The 16,157-nt window shown below is 42.6% G+C and overlaps 2 protein-coding genes across 2 annotated transcripts; one reads left to right on the top strand and one right to left on the bottom strand.

The window, feature by feature from the left end:
• The first annotated feature begins 144 nt into the window (after positions 1-144).
• On the top strand, positions 145-6,774 carry pdhb (pyruvate dehydrogenase E1 subunit beta). Its single transcript, XM_063473681.1, has 11 exons — positions 145-216; positions 301-360; positions 3,696-3,803; positions 3,900-3,962; positions 4,064-4,099; positions 4,575-4,765; positions 4,852-4,946; positions 5,354-5,464; positions 5,551-5,642; positions 5,713-5,854; positions 6,048-6,774. The coding sequence occupies exons 1-11, from the start codon at positions 178-180 to the stop codon at positions 6,191-6,193; spliced, it is 1,083 nt and encodes a 360-aa protein (XP_063329751.1). The 5' UTR covers positions 145-177; the 3' UTR covers positions 6,194-6,774.
• A 1,477-nt stretch (positions 6,775-8,251) lies between these two features.
• On the bottom strand, positions 8,252-15,653 carry LOC134627519 (uncharacterized). The gene is made up of 5 exons (XM_063473680.1): positions 14,791-15,653; positions 13,314-13,481; positions 13,025-13,203; positions 12,685-12,925; positions 8,252-11,268 (listed from the first exon to the last, which is right to left on the bottom strand). Exons 1-5 carry the CDS (start codon positions 15,361-15,363, stop codon positions 10,795-10,797), a joined length of 1,635 nt encoding a protein of 544 aa, XP_063329750.1. The 5' UTR covers positions 15,364-15,653; the 3' UTR covers positions 8,252-10,794.
• Between the last annotated feature and the right edge of the window lie 504 nt (positions 15,654-16,157).

Raw genomic sequence — 16,157 nt, 5'->3', positions numbered from 1 at the left:
TCCTTGGATATTTCTACCCCCATTTTCTACTCTCCCGCCTCCTTATTTGTTTGACCACTGTGATTGGCTGTTCGAAATGACACGTTCCAATCAACCTATGAGGTGCCATCTTGATTGGTTAAAATCCGCCAGCTTCCACTATTACGTCACTCCAGTTCGACAGAGGACAGGTTCAAGATGGCAGCGTCCCTGAGGTGCTTTCTCCGCTCCGGAAAGGTGTGGATTAAATCTATGTTTTTAAAGCAGTGTTTGGTCTTTCTGGGAGTGTAATGTTCGTGCTTCTTCTCTTTTCTCCTGCAGAATACCGTGTCAGCTCTGCAGCGGCGGGAATTTCACAGGAGCGCTCCGGCCGCAGTACAGGTCAGTGTTAGCAACTAGCAGGCTAGCTGTTTCTACAGCGAATGATGTCGGTAAATATAGTTTTGATTGCACAGACAACAATAACAGGCTGAAGACTGGGTGGGGGCTTGTTTTAGTCAGTAGCTGCCTGTTTTAAATACGTGTGTTAAGGGTTTAGGTTTAGGGGTCGTGCTGTTGTGCGGTCACTGAGCAGAGGGATGCGGGTTTACATCACATCAGCCCTCATCGCGCTGACAGCTGTCTCATATTAACATAAATCACTGTTAGTAGTTTGAGGGGAAAACTATTGAAACAAAGCTTAAGCTCTGAAACAGTGCAGACAACAAAATGCACACTTTTTAAGCAGAACAGCAAGAAAAATCCTGAAATTTGGGGTATTTTAAACTGCAAAACGACAAGTGCTGTTGAAATACTCATGTCAGTGTCTTTAAATATTGTAGCTGTATCTGGGCTTGCTCGCGTATCGGGTCTGTCTTTTAAGCAGTTCCTTCATAATTGGCGGGAGGATAAAATTAATGAAGGTATATTCAACTAAGTACAAACTGCATCTTTCGCTTGTCATTAAGAGACTGTAAATGGAAAATGGTTGTAACCAATGTTCCCTCTAAGCTGCGCAATTGCGCACTGTTGGCACAGTCTCTGCGCACGGAAAATCTGTGTTGCGCACCAAAAAAAAAATCTAACCTGAATTGAAATCAAAATTAATACTTTAACTACTCTGTTTTGCAGTGTTAGTCAGTAAGTGACTGGCTGCTCCCGTATGGGATTAGAACGATGCCACCTTATCCCATAGTCCAGCCAATAATGCGATTCACATTCGTATATACGCAGCTAATCAACGTGGTTGACAGACTATGACAGCGTCCTTATGTGCCGACACCGGTGTTTTAGCTAGCAAAGCGGCATGGCTGATGTGGAGTGAAGCCACGTTAATGACAACATGTACAACCATTGGAGATGTGAGCAGGACAGACGGAACAATTGACGGAAAAAGTGTGGACTTTATACCAGTTTTTAAATTGTGTTGATAGGCCACGTAAAACCAGAGTTATGATAAAAATATATGAAATGTTTGGTTTTCTTCCTGAATACTATCATTGTTTAGAAACGGTAAAAGCGGCGTTTTATAAGGAAAATGCTCAAAGCACTCTCCACCTGTGAGCAAAAACACCCCACCCTTTTCTATTGGTGGAAAAATATACCATGTCGACCAATCAAAAAATGATATGGCATTTAGTAGTTTAGGAAGGGGGGAAGTTTTAGGAGTGACGGCGGTGTTTTTAGATGTGAGAGATTTGCGACGGTTAGCGCAAATCTTGTGTAGTTGGTGTGTAGTGTAGTCAATCGTTTTGTGTGTCAGAACAATGAGGCGACTACTGAATGTTACAGGAGTGATACATCTCCTGTTGTCAGGCCTGCAGGTATCAGGCTGTTCTCCTTTATCTCATAGTGGACAGATTATTTTTTGGAGTGGCACAAATAATTTGTGTGGCATCAAATTTGATGCAGAACAGCTGATTGTTCTGTAAATAGTTTGAAATGTTTATTTTTAAAAAAGCCTTGGCTGCATTTTTAGTTAAATAGCTGCAAAAAACTTTGTTGTTTGCATAACTCAGATGCATACACACACGCCCGCCATTGGTCATTAAATACTGTACTTTGCAGGCTGTAATTTCATTATTTTAATAAACCATGTAACTTGGATGGATTCAATGCTGGCGTGACCACAGTGCACACGTCTACTGTTGCTCAGTGGTCCAAGGGACCGCTCAGGGAGTTTGTCCCTCTAATTAGAGGGAACATTGTAGGGGTGGGCAGTATAAACTGTATACGGTAGAAACGATATAAATTTGGCCAACGGTAGAGATTTTGACCATACCGCAATAGCGCATGTTGATGGTGTCATCAAGCTGCACATGTTGTTGAAGGCATTGCAGCAGCTGCAGACGACACCATCGGCAAATTATGCCGGGCGACAGTAATAGCAAAGAGACGAAGCAGTTTTGGAATATGGAGAAAGCCAAAAACTGCGCTTCATCCACTTCCATACCATTCATTAATGCTGAATTCTCTCGCAGCTGCTCTATTCCCATGTTGTTGCAGTATATTAATGGCTAACCTCGTATTCTCGATGGATTATCTCAGTTCTCCTAACTGAAGTTTGGTCCGTTTATAACATCCTGCCATGCAATTGCATCTATCCCTAACCACCAGAAACCCTCATGTTAACTTTTATCAAGTGGAAAAAGGTTAGCGTTCATCCCTCAGCTTCACTGTGCTAATGTTATGCTAACGTAGCTATCTTGCTAGTGATCACGTAGGACGACATTATATACCAGCTAGTCCGACTTCAGTAACCCTACAAAAGTCACTGCTGTACGTTTTAATTTTTCCAGAAATCTCAGTCAGAACATGGCATATCATGTTTAGGTGAAAACTAGCGCGCTAATTTCCTGCTAACTTCTAACTCCATTGAACTGAAATTCTGTTTTCATGGATGCCTGGATGTTAAACTTGTTACACCTGGTAAAGCAGCAACGCTGATCATTTTATTAAAGATGAAAGAATTCAGACAGTTTAACTCTCAGTGATGCCACAGTGTTCCTTTGACTTTGGGACCTGAAGCAGACAGAGTTTTGGACCCAGATTACTCCGCAAGGCTCCTGACTACAGCAGCCGTAATGCTCCGACAATCCATCAAGCAGTGTGCCTTCATAGCTTACCAAAGTCGTACTAAAACATTTTTGACAGATTCCTGTGTGCTGTGTACTACATAAAAAAATGTTCGAGGTCAGTAAGCACAACCAGAATTCATACATAAGGCACACTGTTGATTTTTGAGAAAATTACAGGGTTTTAAGTGTGCCTTATAGTGTGTAAAATGCATTATACAGAAGAAAAGAATATATCGTTACCGCACATGCTTCAAATTATACCATGATATGGATTTTAGGCCATATCGCCCAGCCCTAGAACATTGGTTGTGACATCAGACTGTGCACTCTAGGGCAGAGTAACGGACAAGTTTAAGGTCAGAGCCGTGATTTTTAAGTGTCATTAAATCGGTGACAAAATTAAGCAGATTTAAACAATTTCTACTTGTGTTGGATACAAATAACTACCAAGAATGACTTTCAGCTTTTGGGTTCTGAACTAAAACCTCCAGTCTTCTGATAGCCACTTGAGACTAAAGTCTCCTGAATGTTTACAGCCTTATGTGAAACAGGTTTTGGATGGAGAATTGCTATTGTGGCGTCCATAAGTTAAATTTTAACTTCAGTTTGTGGAAGGCAGCGTTCTCTGACCTGTACTGATGGTTTTGTTGCCACTGTTAGATGACAGTCCGTGATGCCCTGAACCAGGCAATGGATGAGGAGTTGGAGAGGGACGAGCGGGTGTTCCTGCTGGGTGAGGAAGTCGCCCAGTATGACGGTGCCTACAAGGTAAGTTTAAAGCTCAGACTGCAAGTGAAGTTCCTGGAGGCAGTTTGTGTTCTGTCCCAATGAGGGCAGTCAGACTAATGGTGGTTACTGGTGCAGGTGAGCAGAGGACTGTGGAAGAAGTATGGAGACAAACGAATTATTGACACTCCAATCTCAGAGGTGAGATACAAACGGCCTGCCCAACAGATGTTTTCCACAAATCTAAGTATCACCACTGGTGGTGTCGGACTCATTTTAGCAACTTCTTGTTTTTGGTGCAGATGGGGTTTACTGGTATTGCAGTGGGAGCTGCTATGGTAAGTCTGACATGTTCCTGATGGGATATATTAAACTGACTTTTATAACATTTTCACTTGACTTTGTCTAAAACGTCATTCTAAACACTGAATAATAACTTTTAGTCAAGAATTACCTGAGATAATGGGCTTAAGTTCAAGATCTTCATAATTACACTTGAATTCTAAGCAGTAATTCAGTTCTGTGCACACTTTGCTCTCTACAGACCTGATTTATGGCTCCATTGCCCACAAAATTAGCTTTACACCTCAATAAGGCCAATAAAGCAGTACACAGGCAACTCCCAAGCCACCTTGACTTGTATAATAAAGCACTTTTCCTACCTTGACACCATAAATGCCAAAGTAAGAGTTCCTTTAGACTAGAATGCTTCAAAGTACAGATTATGAAAGCTCTTCAGATTCACAAACTACCTGATTATACTTAAAACTTGCAAGTGACAAATTCCCTAACAAGATCAATGTCCTCTTGCAGGCTGGTCTCAGACCCATCTGTGAGTTCATGACATTTAACTTCTCCATGCAAGCCATTGACCAGATCATCAATTCTGCAGCAAAGACCTACTACATGTCAGCTGGGCTACAGTCAGTCCCAATTGTTTTCAGAGGCCCTAATGGAGCATCAGCAGGTGTCGCTGCACAGCATTCACAGTGCTTTGCTGCGTGGTGCGTTCAAGACGTCACTTTACTGTTTGCAGTAACTCTAGCTGATGTTTGGCAGCTCTGACATCAGTGTGGTCATTTGTCTCCAGGTATGGTCACTGTCCCGGACTGAAGGTTGTAAGTCCATGGAATTCAGAAGATGCTAAAGGCCTCCTGAAATCAGCCATCAGAGATGAAAATCCTGGTGAGATGCCACACTGAAACTCTTCAAACTTGGACAGTCACCCTGCATATCAATATTCAGGCACTGCTAGCTCCAGTTGATTACAAAGTTTTTAATTAAACAAGCCAGCTGGTCCCTAATGTGTCTCAGCCAAAAGTCAAACAGTAACTCAAGCATTGTTGGACTACAACTGACTAGTCCTTGTTCTGCTCTGGAGGGTAACTTTAACACAAACACTTCTCCCAGCTACCAATCAAGGCACTTGTCCCTCATTCACAGGATGAGGTGCTACCAGGAGAAGCAGAAATTATTCCCCTTACAGTTTGAAAGTATTTAAAATAGCATAAACATCAGCTGAAAATGCAGCTTGAGTGAGTTTGTAGCAGCCTGGCTGTTCAAACAGACATGTGAACTGAATCTGTCTGCAGTGGTGGTCCTGGAGAACGAGCTGCTGTATGGCGTTCCCTTTGAGATGTCAGAGGAAGCGCAGTCCAAAGACTTCACCATTCCCATTGGAAAAGCAAAGATTGAGAGACAAGGTGAGTGACAGAACACCAGGATCTGGATCCTAGGTTTTTAACACTGAGGCTTCAAATCCCATTTCTGAACATGTCATTGTTTTCAGGCAATAGCATCACCCTCGTTGCTCACTCTCGGTATGTTGGTCACTGCCTGGATGCCGCAGCTGTCCTTGCCAAAGAGGGAATAGAGTGCGAGGTAATGCAACACCTATGGACTGGCTGAGCTAGACTGCTCAGCAGCCTCTTAACCATTTCTTGTCTGTCAGGTGATCAACCTTCGGACCATCCGTCCCCTGGATGTGGAGTGTATTGAGACCAGTGTGATGAAGACCAATCACCTGGTGACTGTTGAGGGTGGCTGGCCTCAGTTTGGGGTTGGAGCAGAGATCTGTGCCAGGATCATGGAAGGTAACCTAATTTGAAAAATAAGCACGCATAACTGGTTCCCTTAAACTCCTAGATCTGGATCTTCAGGAGCCAAAGCACAGATGACACATATTGGGATCGACACTGCTCGTGTGTTTACTAATAGCTGTTCAGTCTGAAGTCACAACCTCTAATTATTTCAGGCCTCAAGACTAACATGCCTTTAATTTCTCAGGTCCTGCCTTCAACTACCTGGATTCTCCTGTTACCAGAGTAACTGGCGTAGACATCCCCATGCCATACGCTAAAATCTTGGAGGACCACAGCCTGCCACAAGTCAAAGACATCATCTTCTCTGTGAAAAAGACCCTCAACATCTGAGACCCTCATCCACCGGAGTCCTTGTTTACAGATGGTGGCAAAATATCTAATGTGTAAATACCGCCAAACGCTCCAGATGTTGAACAATGCGCACAGCTGTGTAGCTCAGAGCAGTGGACACTGTTTCGGTCATCCCAGCACCTATGTGTTAACTTTGTTACTAACTTGACTTAACTGTCTGTGGCTCTGGCTGCTCTCTTGCACTTTTCCCAATTAAAAATGTATCGTACAATCTGTCTTACTATTTTGGCTGTAATTTATTGTCAAGTTAAATTTTTGACTCTTCCCAAAGTTTAACAATTAGTCTGGACTCTAAAGGCTGTAAACTGTTCTTGGCTATTTGCTTTCAATTACCCTTCTCAAGAAGTTCTTCAGATTTGGATAATCATTTTTATTTTTCCACTCTATTCATCTGAACTGGGATGAAAGTCATCCTGCAGCTGCTGCCTTTAAAACGCACAGTTCACTTAACAACTCAGACTTGGGTTTGTCTTTAAAAAATGGGACTGGCTGTAAGCTGAAAATATTTAATGTAGCGGCTCATTTCGGTTGACTGTTGCAGAAATAAACTTTGATCCTCATGTTTGGTTTGATTTACTAACATCTACACCATCCTGCCCACAGTTAAATTGTGTGAACAGATTTGCACTAAAGGTGTCATCTTGAGAGAAACCCATGGAAACTGAAGTTTCTGAAGACACTACACTAATCTGAACTAAAAGATTGAACTATGCTGGCTGAGAAACTGCAGGTGGAATGTTACTGTGACAGATTAAAATTGTTGGAAAGAGGTCAGTGATGGGAAAAGATTTAAAGAAAACTCTTCCCAACCCAGAATGTGAGCTTGGTTTTTCTCTAGAGGAACTTTTTTTTTTTTTTTTTTTTTTAAGGACAAAACAACGGTATTGTGGGAAAAGACTTAAGGTTACACACTAAATAGCATGAATGTCCTTTCCACTAGGTCAAATGAAAACAAACATTTGGATCTCCAGAGTAATAATTTGTTGCAGAGGCCTGGACCAAACTCCATAAAGGTCCAACTTCAGATTTTATTAATCCCGTGAGGCCTGAAGTGAAGTGTTTTCTAACATTCACACATCAGGGGGAGCTTAGAGTTCAGTATCTTGCCCAAAGACACTTTGGCATGCAGACAGCAGCCGCTGGGGATCACACCACTGACCTTCCAATGAGCACATGATCTGTCTCCTAAGAAAGCGCCACCTTGGGCTCAGAGTCATGACTGGGACCTTACAAGGTTAATGAAGTGCAGTTACTCATTGTATTATGACAACAGAATGTGTGTTGATAGTTTAAATTATTGATGGAGTTCAACAGCTCTGAAAGAAGTCAGAATACTTTCAACTGTTTGTTATCCAGTGGTTTTACTGGTTGAGATTAAAACTGGTTCATGCAATAGAATCAGTCACACAGTGTCAGCCAGTTTTCCCGACTTGGATTAATCCTCGTCCTGGACTAAAAGCAAACTTAGAAGATTAAGAATTTTTTTATTCTAGGGTTAGGTTTCATCCACACCTGAGAAACAGAGCCTCAGTGAATTTGTACATTTTGGTATTGAGGACACTCAGTCAGCAGGAGAACCCACAGGCCCAAGGTGCACCTTATACTGGTGCCCAGTTCAGATAAAAAGAGGAGAGTTGTGTTGGGAAGGGCATTTGATGCATGATTCATGATCTTTATGCAGATTAAAATAATTCTGGTCAAAGTCCTGGATGGAGGCAGATGTTGTGCTGTCACAACCCAGCGACTGTTTATGTGATGTGGATTAAAAAGATGCATTATGCTAATTTCCAGGTCTGTACTTTTGACCCTTTATCAGCACCTCAGTACATCCTGTCTGAAACAGTTTCCTCATTGGCTGCCCCTCATCTGGCTCCCACAAAGAGAATTTAGTGCCTATTAGCTATGCCTCTTTATATACAGACTTCATTATTTATAAATTGTTTAAACATATACACTGGTATAGTGTGTTCATATGTGACAGAAAATAGGGAAAAACATCACGGATACCCTTTAAGAGCAGCAATAAACAAGAGTCAGTGAAGCCTTAAACATTTTTATTGGTTAACTTTTTGCAGTAAGAATCTCAGTTTCAGACTCGCTGTGCTTCCCCTGTCTGAGCGTCAGATCTGAGATCAGTCGGAAAACACAGCGATCCACAACTTAAACATAAAAATAAAAACATCTCTGAGACTCTGAGAAACCCCAAAGGACCAAACATTGTTACAAATCAGAGTGAGTTACAGAGTGTCCTGCTTCAGGAAGCTCTCAGACTGAACTGAGCAAACAGATCATCATTTATAAACTCTTAAATGTTACAGGTCTTTGACTTTGTAATAATCCCATGAAAAGAACATCACACTCTGGTTCAAATTACAGTTACAAAAAAACTGTAATTTTTGTAACCCCAAACCTATCTAACATTCATTTCCACTGTAATCAGGACCGAAGTGCAAAAAATTATCTTTTCTGAAAATTATTAGTAAACTTCACTGAAATTACAGTCTAAGGAACTTTTTTTTTGGTATTTATCACATCTTTAAAGGCTTTTTACACATTTCCCACTGTGTTCATGTCATGCCAAAAAAGTTCCTCTAAAAGCTCTGATACATTAAACAATCTCCTGAAAACCAAACATAAGGACACTAACTACCACTGAAAGTCTGTTTTAATGGTTACTCAGTGGCTATGATGTCTGCAGGCGCCCGAATCTGCAATCCTGCCATCGGTCCACCATGACACGAAGAAACAATGCATAAAAGCTTCGCTGTGCATCAAACAAGCACACCAAAGCCTTCGATCGCTTCAGTTTGGTTCATCAAAGCTAACTTTTTGTTAGGTCCTTTTCTCGGGTGTGGATCTACTCAGCTCCCAGCCTCAGTCCTTTGAGACGTCACAGTGTTCAGAATCAAACTCGCACAATCTTCTCCTGCCAGTTTGTAAAAATAAAGATGCCGTAACAGCAGCAGGATTAGAAAATTTTCACCTCCTGATAGCTCTGACAGTCCAATGAACACGGAGTCCACGACGGTCACTGATGGCTTTATTCAAAGTGTTTGAGGATATCCAGTCTCTCTGAAGCTAAAAGTGCAGCTTGTACCCCCCTCTCATGCATTTTACAGTAACTGTGTAATTACAGGGAAGTGCTTTGAGATTCAATAGATATCCAGAATTTAAGAAAAACTCCGTGGAGGGAACTGCTCGGACTTTACTGAAAGGTAAGGTGTGTTTAAGTGTAAATCTTATGAGCAGAAAAAAATTCAGTGTTATGAGAATCAAGCCATAATGTGATGAGAATAAAGTCAACAGAAAAATAACTGATTAATTTACAAGAGAATTTTGAGTAATGTTACATTTTTTAATTACTCATCTAGACCACATTTAACCATATTTTAGAGACTTTGTAGGTTCATTGATTCAAATTTACTGTTCAGTTTTCTTTTCTTTTATACTTGGACACGTGGCACAACCAGAATATGTATTACCCAGTCAGGTTTGAGGAAGTGTGATGCAAACAGCAGCCTCAGAGCTAAAAAACAAAGCCAAGCCAAGTCAAAGAACTACAGTACTCCTACTGGCCACTTGAGGCTGTCTCCAAATGCGAGCCAATCCCCATAGAGTCCTATGGTTAAATGGATGACTTTACAACAAATAAAAACATGTTTTGGTCTGTAATGGATAGTTTTCCACTTTGTATCAACTTTACAAGCAGTGGGTTTTGATAGAACTCATATTTTTGGAGATTGTTAGGCATACAGTTAGAGTGGGAAGGTACGGAAACAAAGCCAGGTGTAACCAATCGCTGCCTGCTAGGCCTCACTTGTGCTAATCTGAGACTCTGAAGTGGTCCTAGCCGCTCTATATAGAGCTTTTGGATGACTAACAGAGTTAGTCATCCAAAGAGTCATCCATAGAGTTTTGGTGAATGGAATTTGGCAGTAAATCAATGAACTAGCTTAACAGAGTTTCCTGACAGAGAGCGCTGTTCAATGTTTACCAGCATCTCATCTTCTGCTACTAAAAGTTCAAAATGCTATAAAGAGAATATTTGGTTTTAATGTGAAAACTTGTGACCGAGTGCGAAACCTTAAAGCACGATCAACTAACAAATCATCAAAACAAAATGACTTTATTCTCATAACATTTATTTCCTGTTGCTATATTTGACTTTACTAACATAATATTTCAATATCATGTTTAATAATTACTTTAATCTTCAAACTAAAAGAGCAAAAGGCCCAGTGTTTTTACTCTCTTCTATTCTCTAGGTCATTGTACTTCATCCCGTTGCTGTTCTTGTGATTTGAGCCAAATTTGTTATTTTCCTTTTTAAATCTGAATTTTTTTAAATTTGCTATGAGGTACAATGAAAGAAAGAATTTGTTGATTTTCAGTCATAATTAATCAGCTGTGGGTGTTTTGCTGTTAGTCGCATTGGAGCAGTTTTTGTGTTCTTGGGCTCAAACTGAAACAGAACATTTATAGTAAAGCTCTTATTATTTTCCCTCCACAGTTACTAACCATGCCAGGGAAGAGGGCGGGGACTATGTGCTGCTCTCTGATTGGAGGAGGGGCCTGCAGTCTTAAGGAGCTGACAGATCGGATCGTCCGACCTCCGAGTGTCCCTTCAGCAATCCGAGCCTCACAACCACCACCCTCTTCTTTTTCTGCTCCGAGTCCTCATCGTCGTCGTCGTCATCCTCCTCCTGCTGCTGCTCCTTCGCCTTTCGTTTCACTCTCTCCTTCCTTTTCTCCTCCTTCCTCTGCTTTTTCGCCCTCTTCTTTCTCTTCTTTTCTTCTTTTTCCTCCGCTGCACGATCCTCCTCAACTTCTTCCTCCTCTTGCATCCCGTCCTGAACTTCCTCTTCAACTACCTCCTCTTCTACTGCCATCACCATTTCCTCCTCTTCCTCCTCCTCATTGTCATCATCTTCTTCCTCCTCATCTTTCTCTTCTTCATCTTCCTCTTCCTCCTCCTCCTCCTCCTCATCTGTCATCACTTCTCCCATCTGTTCTTTCAGTTGCTCTTCTTTAACGTTCATCCCGGCGTCTCCATCCTGTGCCGATCGATAGAAACACAGTCAAAAACAGCGCCCGTGTGGTCAGAAATATCACTTTAAGAGTTTAAAGTATGTTTACAGCTAGCTGTTTGAATTTCATATGTTAAAGGACCAATCTAATACTTATCTAAATGTAAACAAATCACATATAAAGCTTGGACTCCCTCGTCCCCATACAGCAATCTTCATGAAGTCCATTCAGTTGTGCTGAACATTTGATGCTATGATAAGTATTCAGAACATTCAAACCACTGTAACATCCTCAGTGAGCTTTTCTTTGTGTCTAAAAGCAGCCACAGTGACTGTTACATCTTTATTTTACATCAAAAAACCCTCTGCTCATCCAGGTTGTGAAAAACTGATTATTTTTTGATTTGTAGGTTTTTATCTTTTATGTGCATCCGCTGCAGAGACACTTAAACGTCATGAGCAAAGATCTTTGACTGTTTTGTTTAATCTTCCCCACAGCCACTGAATAGTCATGGCAAGAATCGTGGTCTTAACATAAAAGGGAAAAACAAAATTAAACTATATTGTATAGAAGCTGAGATGAGCGTTAGCACCTCCAAGTCTCGGAGCAGAAAAGGGTGTAAAGTTGCTACGCCAAGTGGCGGAGTTCAAGTATCTCAGGGTGTGTTTCACGAATGAGGGGAGCAGGGGATTTGTGTACGGGTTTGTTTTGATGACAAGTTAGTGAAGTATAAAAACCAAGCTGTAAATTTTCTGGTGGAGCCACATTCCTACCCTCACTTACGTCTACAAGCTGTGGGTACTAACCAAAAGGGTGAGATCCCACATACATGCAGCAGACATGTGTCTGCGTTTTCCCTTAGAGATGTGGGAGGGGCTCAAAGTAGAGCCAGCTAAAGGTGTTCAGCATCTGACCAGGAAGCCTCCTGGTTCAGAGGTTATGTTATACTGGGAGGAGACCCTGAAGCTGAGCCACGACACATTGGCTTGGGAATGCCTCACTGGTTGTGGTGGCTGGGGAGTGGGAAGTCTAGCCCCCAAGAGCTGGACCAACTAAACGACAAAAAAAAAATTGGTTTTTTAAATGCAAGAATGGATGGATGATTTTATACGAGGATGTAGATTAGTCCAGGGCTTTATAATCAAGGACATGTTTATTTTACAGATTCATTAAAGTATGTGAATTAAATACATGTCTGGTTAAAAAAATAAAGCACAGCCCAGAGGACTTCAAACATTCCCGACGTCCTCACAGTACCCGACCCCACAGAGCACCTGCAGGGGTCACATATCACTGTCTTGAAGTATTTTGGTGGCAGAAGAGTTTCATTTTTAAAACTTGCTTGACTCTATAGTTCATACATTAGTTCAATCTCAGTCTCATTGATACAGATTGCATATTTATCTTGTTTTGAGTCCAGCCCTACCGGTGGTGACACTCACCATGTCTTTGCCATTTCGCAGTCTGTGCAGCAGCAACCTGACGGTGTCTTTGTTCTGGCACAGGCCCATAGTGTTGAGGATTTCAAGGGCGGACCCGGAGCAGCCCTGCAGGCGGAGCTCAGCCCCCAGAGCGGCCTGCAGGAAGTTGTTCTTCCAGATGTTCCTGGTGAAGAGAGGGATGGAGAGCGCCACCACAGTCCGTCGCTCCAGCAGCATGAAAGCCTGCTCCTCTGTCAGCTGGCTGTCGAACAAATAAAGCAAATTCAAACTGTTGACCCATGTCTGCTTGGATGTGATGAAGTCTTAGTACTGATGTAAAAACATTCTGAGTCAAACTTACCTGTTGCTCTTGTAGAGGGCATTGATATCTGGGAACAGTGAGCGGAGGCAGGTGGTGACAAGCGGAGCCTTTTCCTGAACCCAATTCAGACATCGCCGCCAGGGGAAGGACGACAGCGGTTTTTTCCCAGATACCTTCTGATGGAAGGGATTGTCTGACAGTCGCGACAGCGTCTTCATCTAAAACATCACCGGGAAACAAGAATGTAGGCAGTCACAATTACATAACAAAAACAGCTACCAGTTAAGAAGACATCAAATACGAGATGTCAGGAAGCTTCTTTCCTCACCTCATTTTTCAGCTGTTTGCTCCAGAACTCCATCATGGGTTTCCGGGCACCTTTAGAGGACCAGAGCATTTGGAAAGCAGCTTTGTAGCTGGACTTGCTCACAAGCAGCGCTGCTTTGCTCTTTTTCCCCATCCTGCAACCTGCCCCCTTCTTATCATTCCCCTGCGACTACACACACACACAAACAGAGTAAGAGTGTTTTTAAAACACCAACACACCTATGACAACTTCAAAAAAAATGTGCTTACAAAAGCATTTGAGTACAAGATTTGTGATTCGGCTTGGAAAATCTGAAGTGGATTTTTTCACAGTTTTAACAGACAACATTTATCAAGGAAGTAACTGCCAGAGAAAAACTGCAGAAGGCAGAAATGCAGAAAAAATAAGAAGAAATTGCAGATTTTGATGGCAGACAGAGACTGTATATAAAGAACAGACATGATGTCACCAACTGGTCAGTGAAGGTTATGAAACCTGCACATATGGTAACAAGTTATCAATTACACAGCAAATCCACCATAAACCATAATCTTATTGTCCTTTTTCCTCGCAATGATGAGAAGACTCCAATTTATAAATAAATTAAGTAAGAATTGAAACTAATAACTGAAAAAGCAAAAACTTCTGTAAAGTTTTTATTGAGATCAAACATTACGTAAAACAAAGAGTCATTTTTGTTCATTATTGTGCGATCTACTGTACAATATAAAGCGCCTTGAGGCGACTTTTGTTGTGATTTGGCGCTATATAAATAAAATTGAATTGAATTTTCCCCTAGTTTTCCATACACTTTAATTTTATTTATTTATTTTAAATTAGAGGAGTCGCCCCATGCTGTACAAGAAAAACAATGTAGGGCTCAGGTTTCATACCCGGAAGTTGCATCCCTCTACCTGCAGCTTTACCTTTTTATCTAAGGCCCAGATGAACATATGCTTCATATGTCTAAAAATAAATCAAAGCTGACTTCTGTCTGTACAAAGGATTCAAACCACTTTTGATAAACTACCAAAACACTACTCTGAGCCAGGACTCTAGTCTATGGGCATGAAAAGTAGCTATGAAAAGAATATGAAGAAACAACTGCTATGTCCAAAAATGCAAGGGTTTTGCTTTGAAGCACTATTAGCTGCAGCTCAACTAAGGTTAGGCCATACTTTTTGTTTTATGAATTTATACCACAACACAGTACATTGGGTCAACCAGGTAAGTCATTTGGGACACGATGGTAATAACAACCTAAGGAAAAAGTAGAGCCCCTTCAGAATATACGGGTGAGACTGAAAGGAAACAACTACAAACACAGGAGCTCATGTTCAAAAACATCAGCAGATTTCACTGTGAAATGCTGCCCCCTGGTGGGAAGGGGGAATAATTGCAAGCGGTACCTGTAACCAAAGGGAAAATACCTGATGCCCTACACGTGCTTATATACACAATAGAGAAGCTGAACTTTTACACCATCTGTCACACACACCGGTTTGGTCGGAGGCGGCTTCAGCCACAGATTCCGTTTCCCGCTCTGTTTGCGTTTGCATTTGCTCCGGATCACCTGCGCGCACGTCTCGCACAGGAAGGACTTTTCGTGGACCACGCAGCCCGGGAAGGCCCAGTGCACAGTCTCCGGGGAGGTGAACGTGTACACCGCCCTCCGGTTGAAGGACCGACCGTGTCGCTCGAACTCGAGCCTGCAGCAGGAGCAGTTTTTGTCCTCCGGCCGCCTCACTCGCCGCGGACCTCCGCGATGGACCGCCGGAGCAACCAACTGAGAGTCTTCAGTCTTTTGGGGGTGTACTCCGGTCTGTGCCTCCACTTCATTCCCAACGGGGCAGTCTACCTCTGCACCCACAGTGGGTTCTGGAAGCTCCATTTGCAGGGACTCAGAGGGCTGCACCAGGACGCTCTGCACGGGCTCTCCCGGAGGATCGGTGGAAGAGCTCGCCAAGTTTGTGTCCGCAGTGTGGGCATAGTCGTGCTCGTTCGATTCGGCTGAGGGACCCGTTTCCTCATCGTTCCCCGCGTTGGCGTCAGCATTTTCACTCGCCATCATAACTTCAGTCTTCTGTTTGTGGTGAGATACGCAGAGAGAAAAACTCTGTCCGGATCCGGTTCACAGCAGAGGGCTAACGGTGTGAGCTAACGCCAAATCCCGCCAGCGTTAGCCTGGAATCCCTGCCCGGCGGAACTCCTCTGGGGGCCTTCACAGATATGTGCGGGAGAAAATCTGGTTGATATTCGAAAACAGTGCAGTGAAAATAAAGGCAGACTTCCAGCTGCAAAAACTCAACAACAAATGGAAAACAGACGAGCTGAGAGCTACAGGATGTAGTCTCTGATAAATAAAACAGATCGTGTCTCTATTGAGTGACCGGTTGCTCTGAGCGCCCCCTGTGGTGGGAGGTAATTGCTACACTCCCAAGCTCATTATAATCAGAACTGAAAAAATAAATCGGCCACGCTTCCAGTTTAGGGGTCACACCTCCTAACCCACCCAGCCACTTGGGTGTGGCTCTCAGTGTACTGTCCCAGCTTTCATCTTACATCCTGGAAAGTCTCCAGGGCACTTTTGCACAGTCTGCAATGTGAATCCTATTGGCCATGGTAGACTCCTGCCTCTGTGGATCTGCTATTTAAGGCAGATCTGCTATGTGCTGTCTTTTAAGCTGGCCTTTTCTAGCCACTGATAGGATTTCTTGATATCACCCACTTCCTTTATGTGTCCTCATCACCGTTTGTCTTCTGCTGCCTAAGGCATTTTTGAGCAGCTCATTTCAGGGGTGCAGCTTCCTGATGTATTTGTGGACACACTGTGTTTAATTCTAGATTGTGGTTCCAAAATTCACC

The sequence above is a fragment of the Pelmatolapia mariae genome, linkage group LG5 (genome assembly GCF_036321145.2).
Source record: "Pelmatolapia mariae isolate MD_Pm_ZW linkage group LG5, Pm_UMD_F_2, whole genome shotgun sequence".
Classification (NCBI taxonomy): domain Eukaryota; kingdom Metazoa; phylum Chordata; class Actinopteri; order Cichliformes; family Cichlidae; genus Pelmatolapia; species Pelmatolapia mariae.
This window is presented reverse-complemented; position numbering and strand designations above follow the sequence as displayed.

Bases quoted from the DNA above. Each gene is read 5' to 3' on its own strand.
- LOC134627519 (XM_063473680.1), bottom strand. From the start codon at position 15,363: ATGATGGCGAGTGAAAATGCTGACGCCAACGCGGGGAACGATGAGGAA. The intron at 13,204-13,313 runs GTGAGGAAAGAA...GTGATGTTTTAG, and splicing joins GCAAACAGCTGAAAAATGAG to ATGAAGACGCTGTCGCGACT. The intron at 12,926-13,024 runs GTAAGTTTGACT...TTTGTTCGACAG, and splicing joins GCCCTCTACAAGAGCAACAG to CCAGCTGACAGAGGAGCAGG.
- pdhb (XM_063473681.1), top strand. From the start codon at position 178: ATGGCAGCGTCCCTGAGGTGCTTTCTCCGCTCCGGAAAG. The intron at 217-300 runs GTGTGGATTAAA...TTTCTCCTGCAG, and splicing joins GCTTTCTCCGCTCCGGAAAG to AATACCGTGTCAGCTCTGCA. The intron at 5,643-5,712 runs GTAATGCAACAC...CTTGTCTGTCAG, and splicing joins AAGAGGGAATAGAGTGCGAG to GTGATCAACCTTCGGACCAT.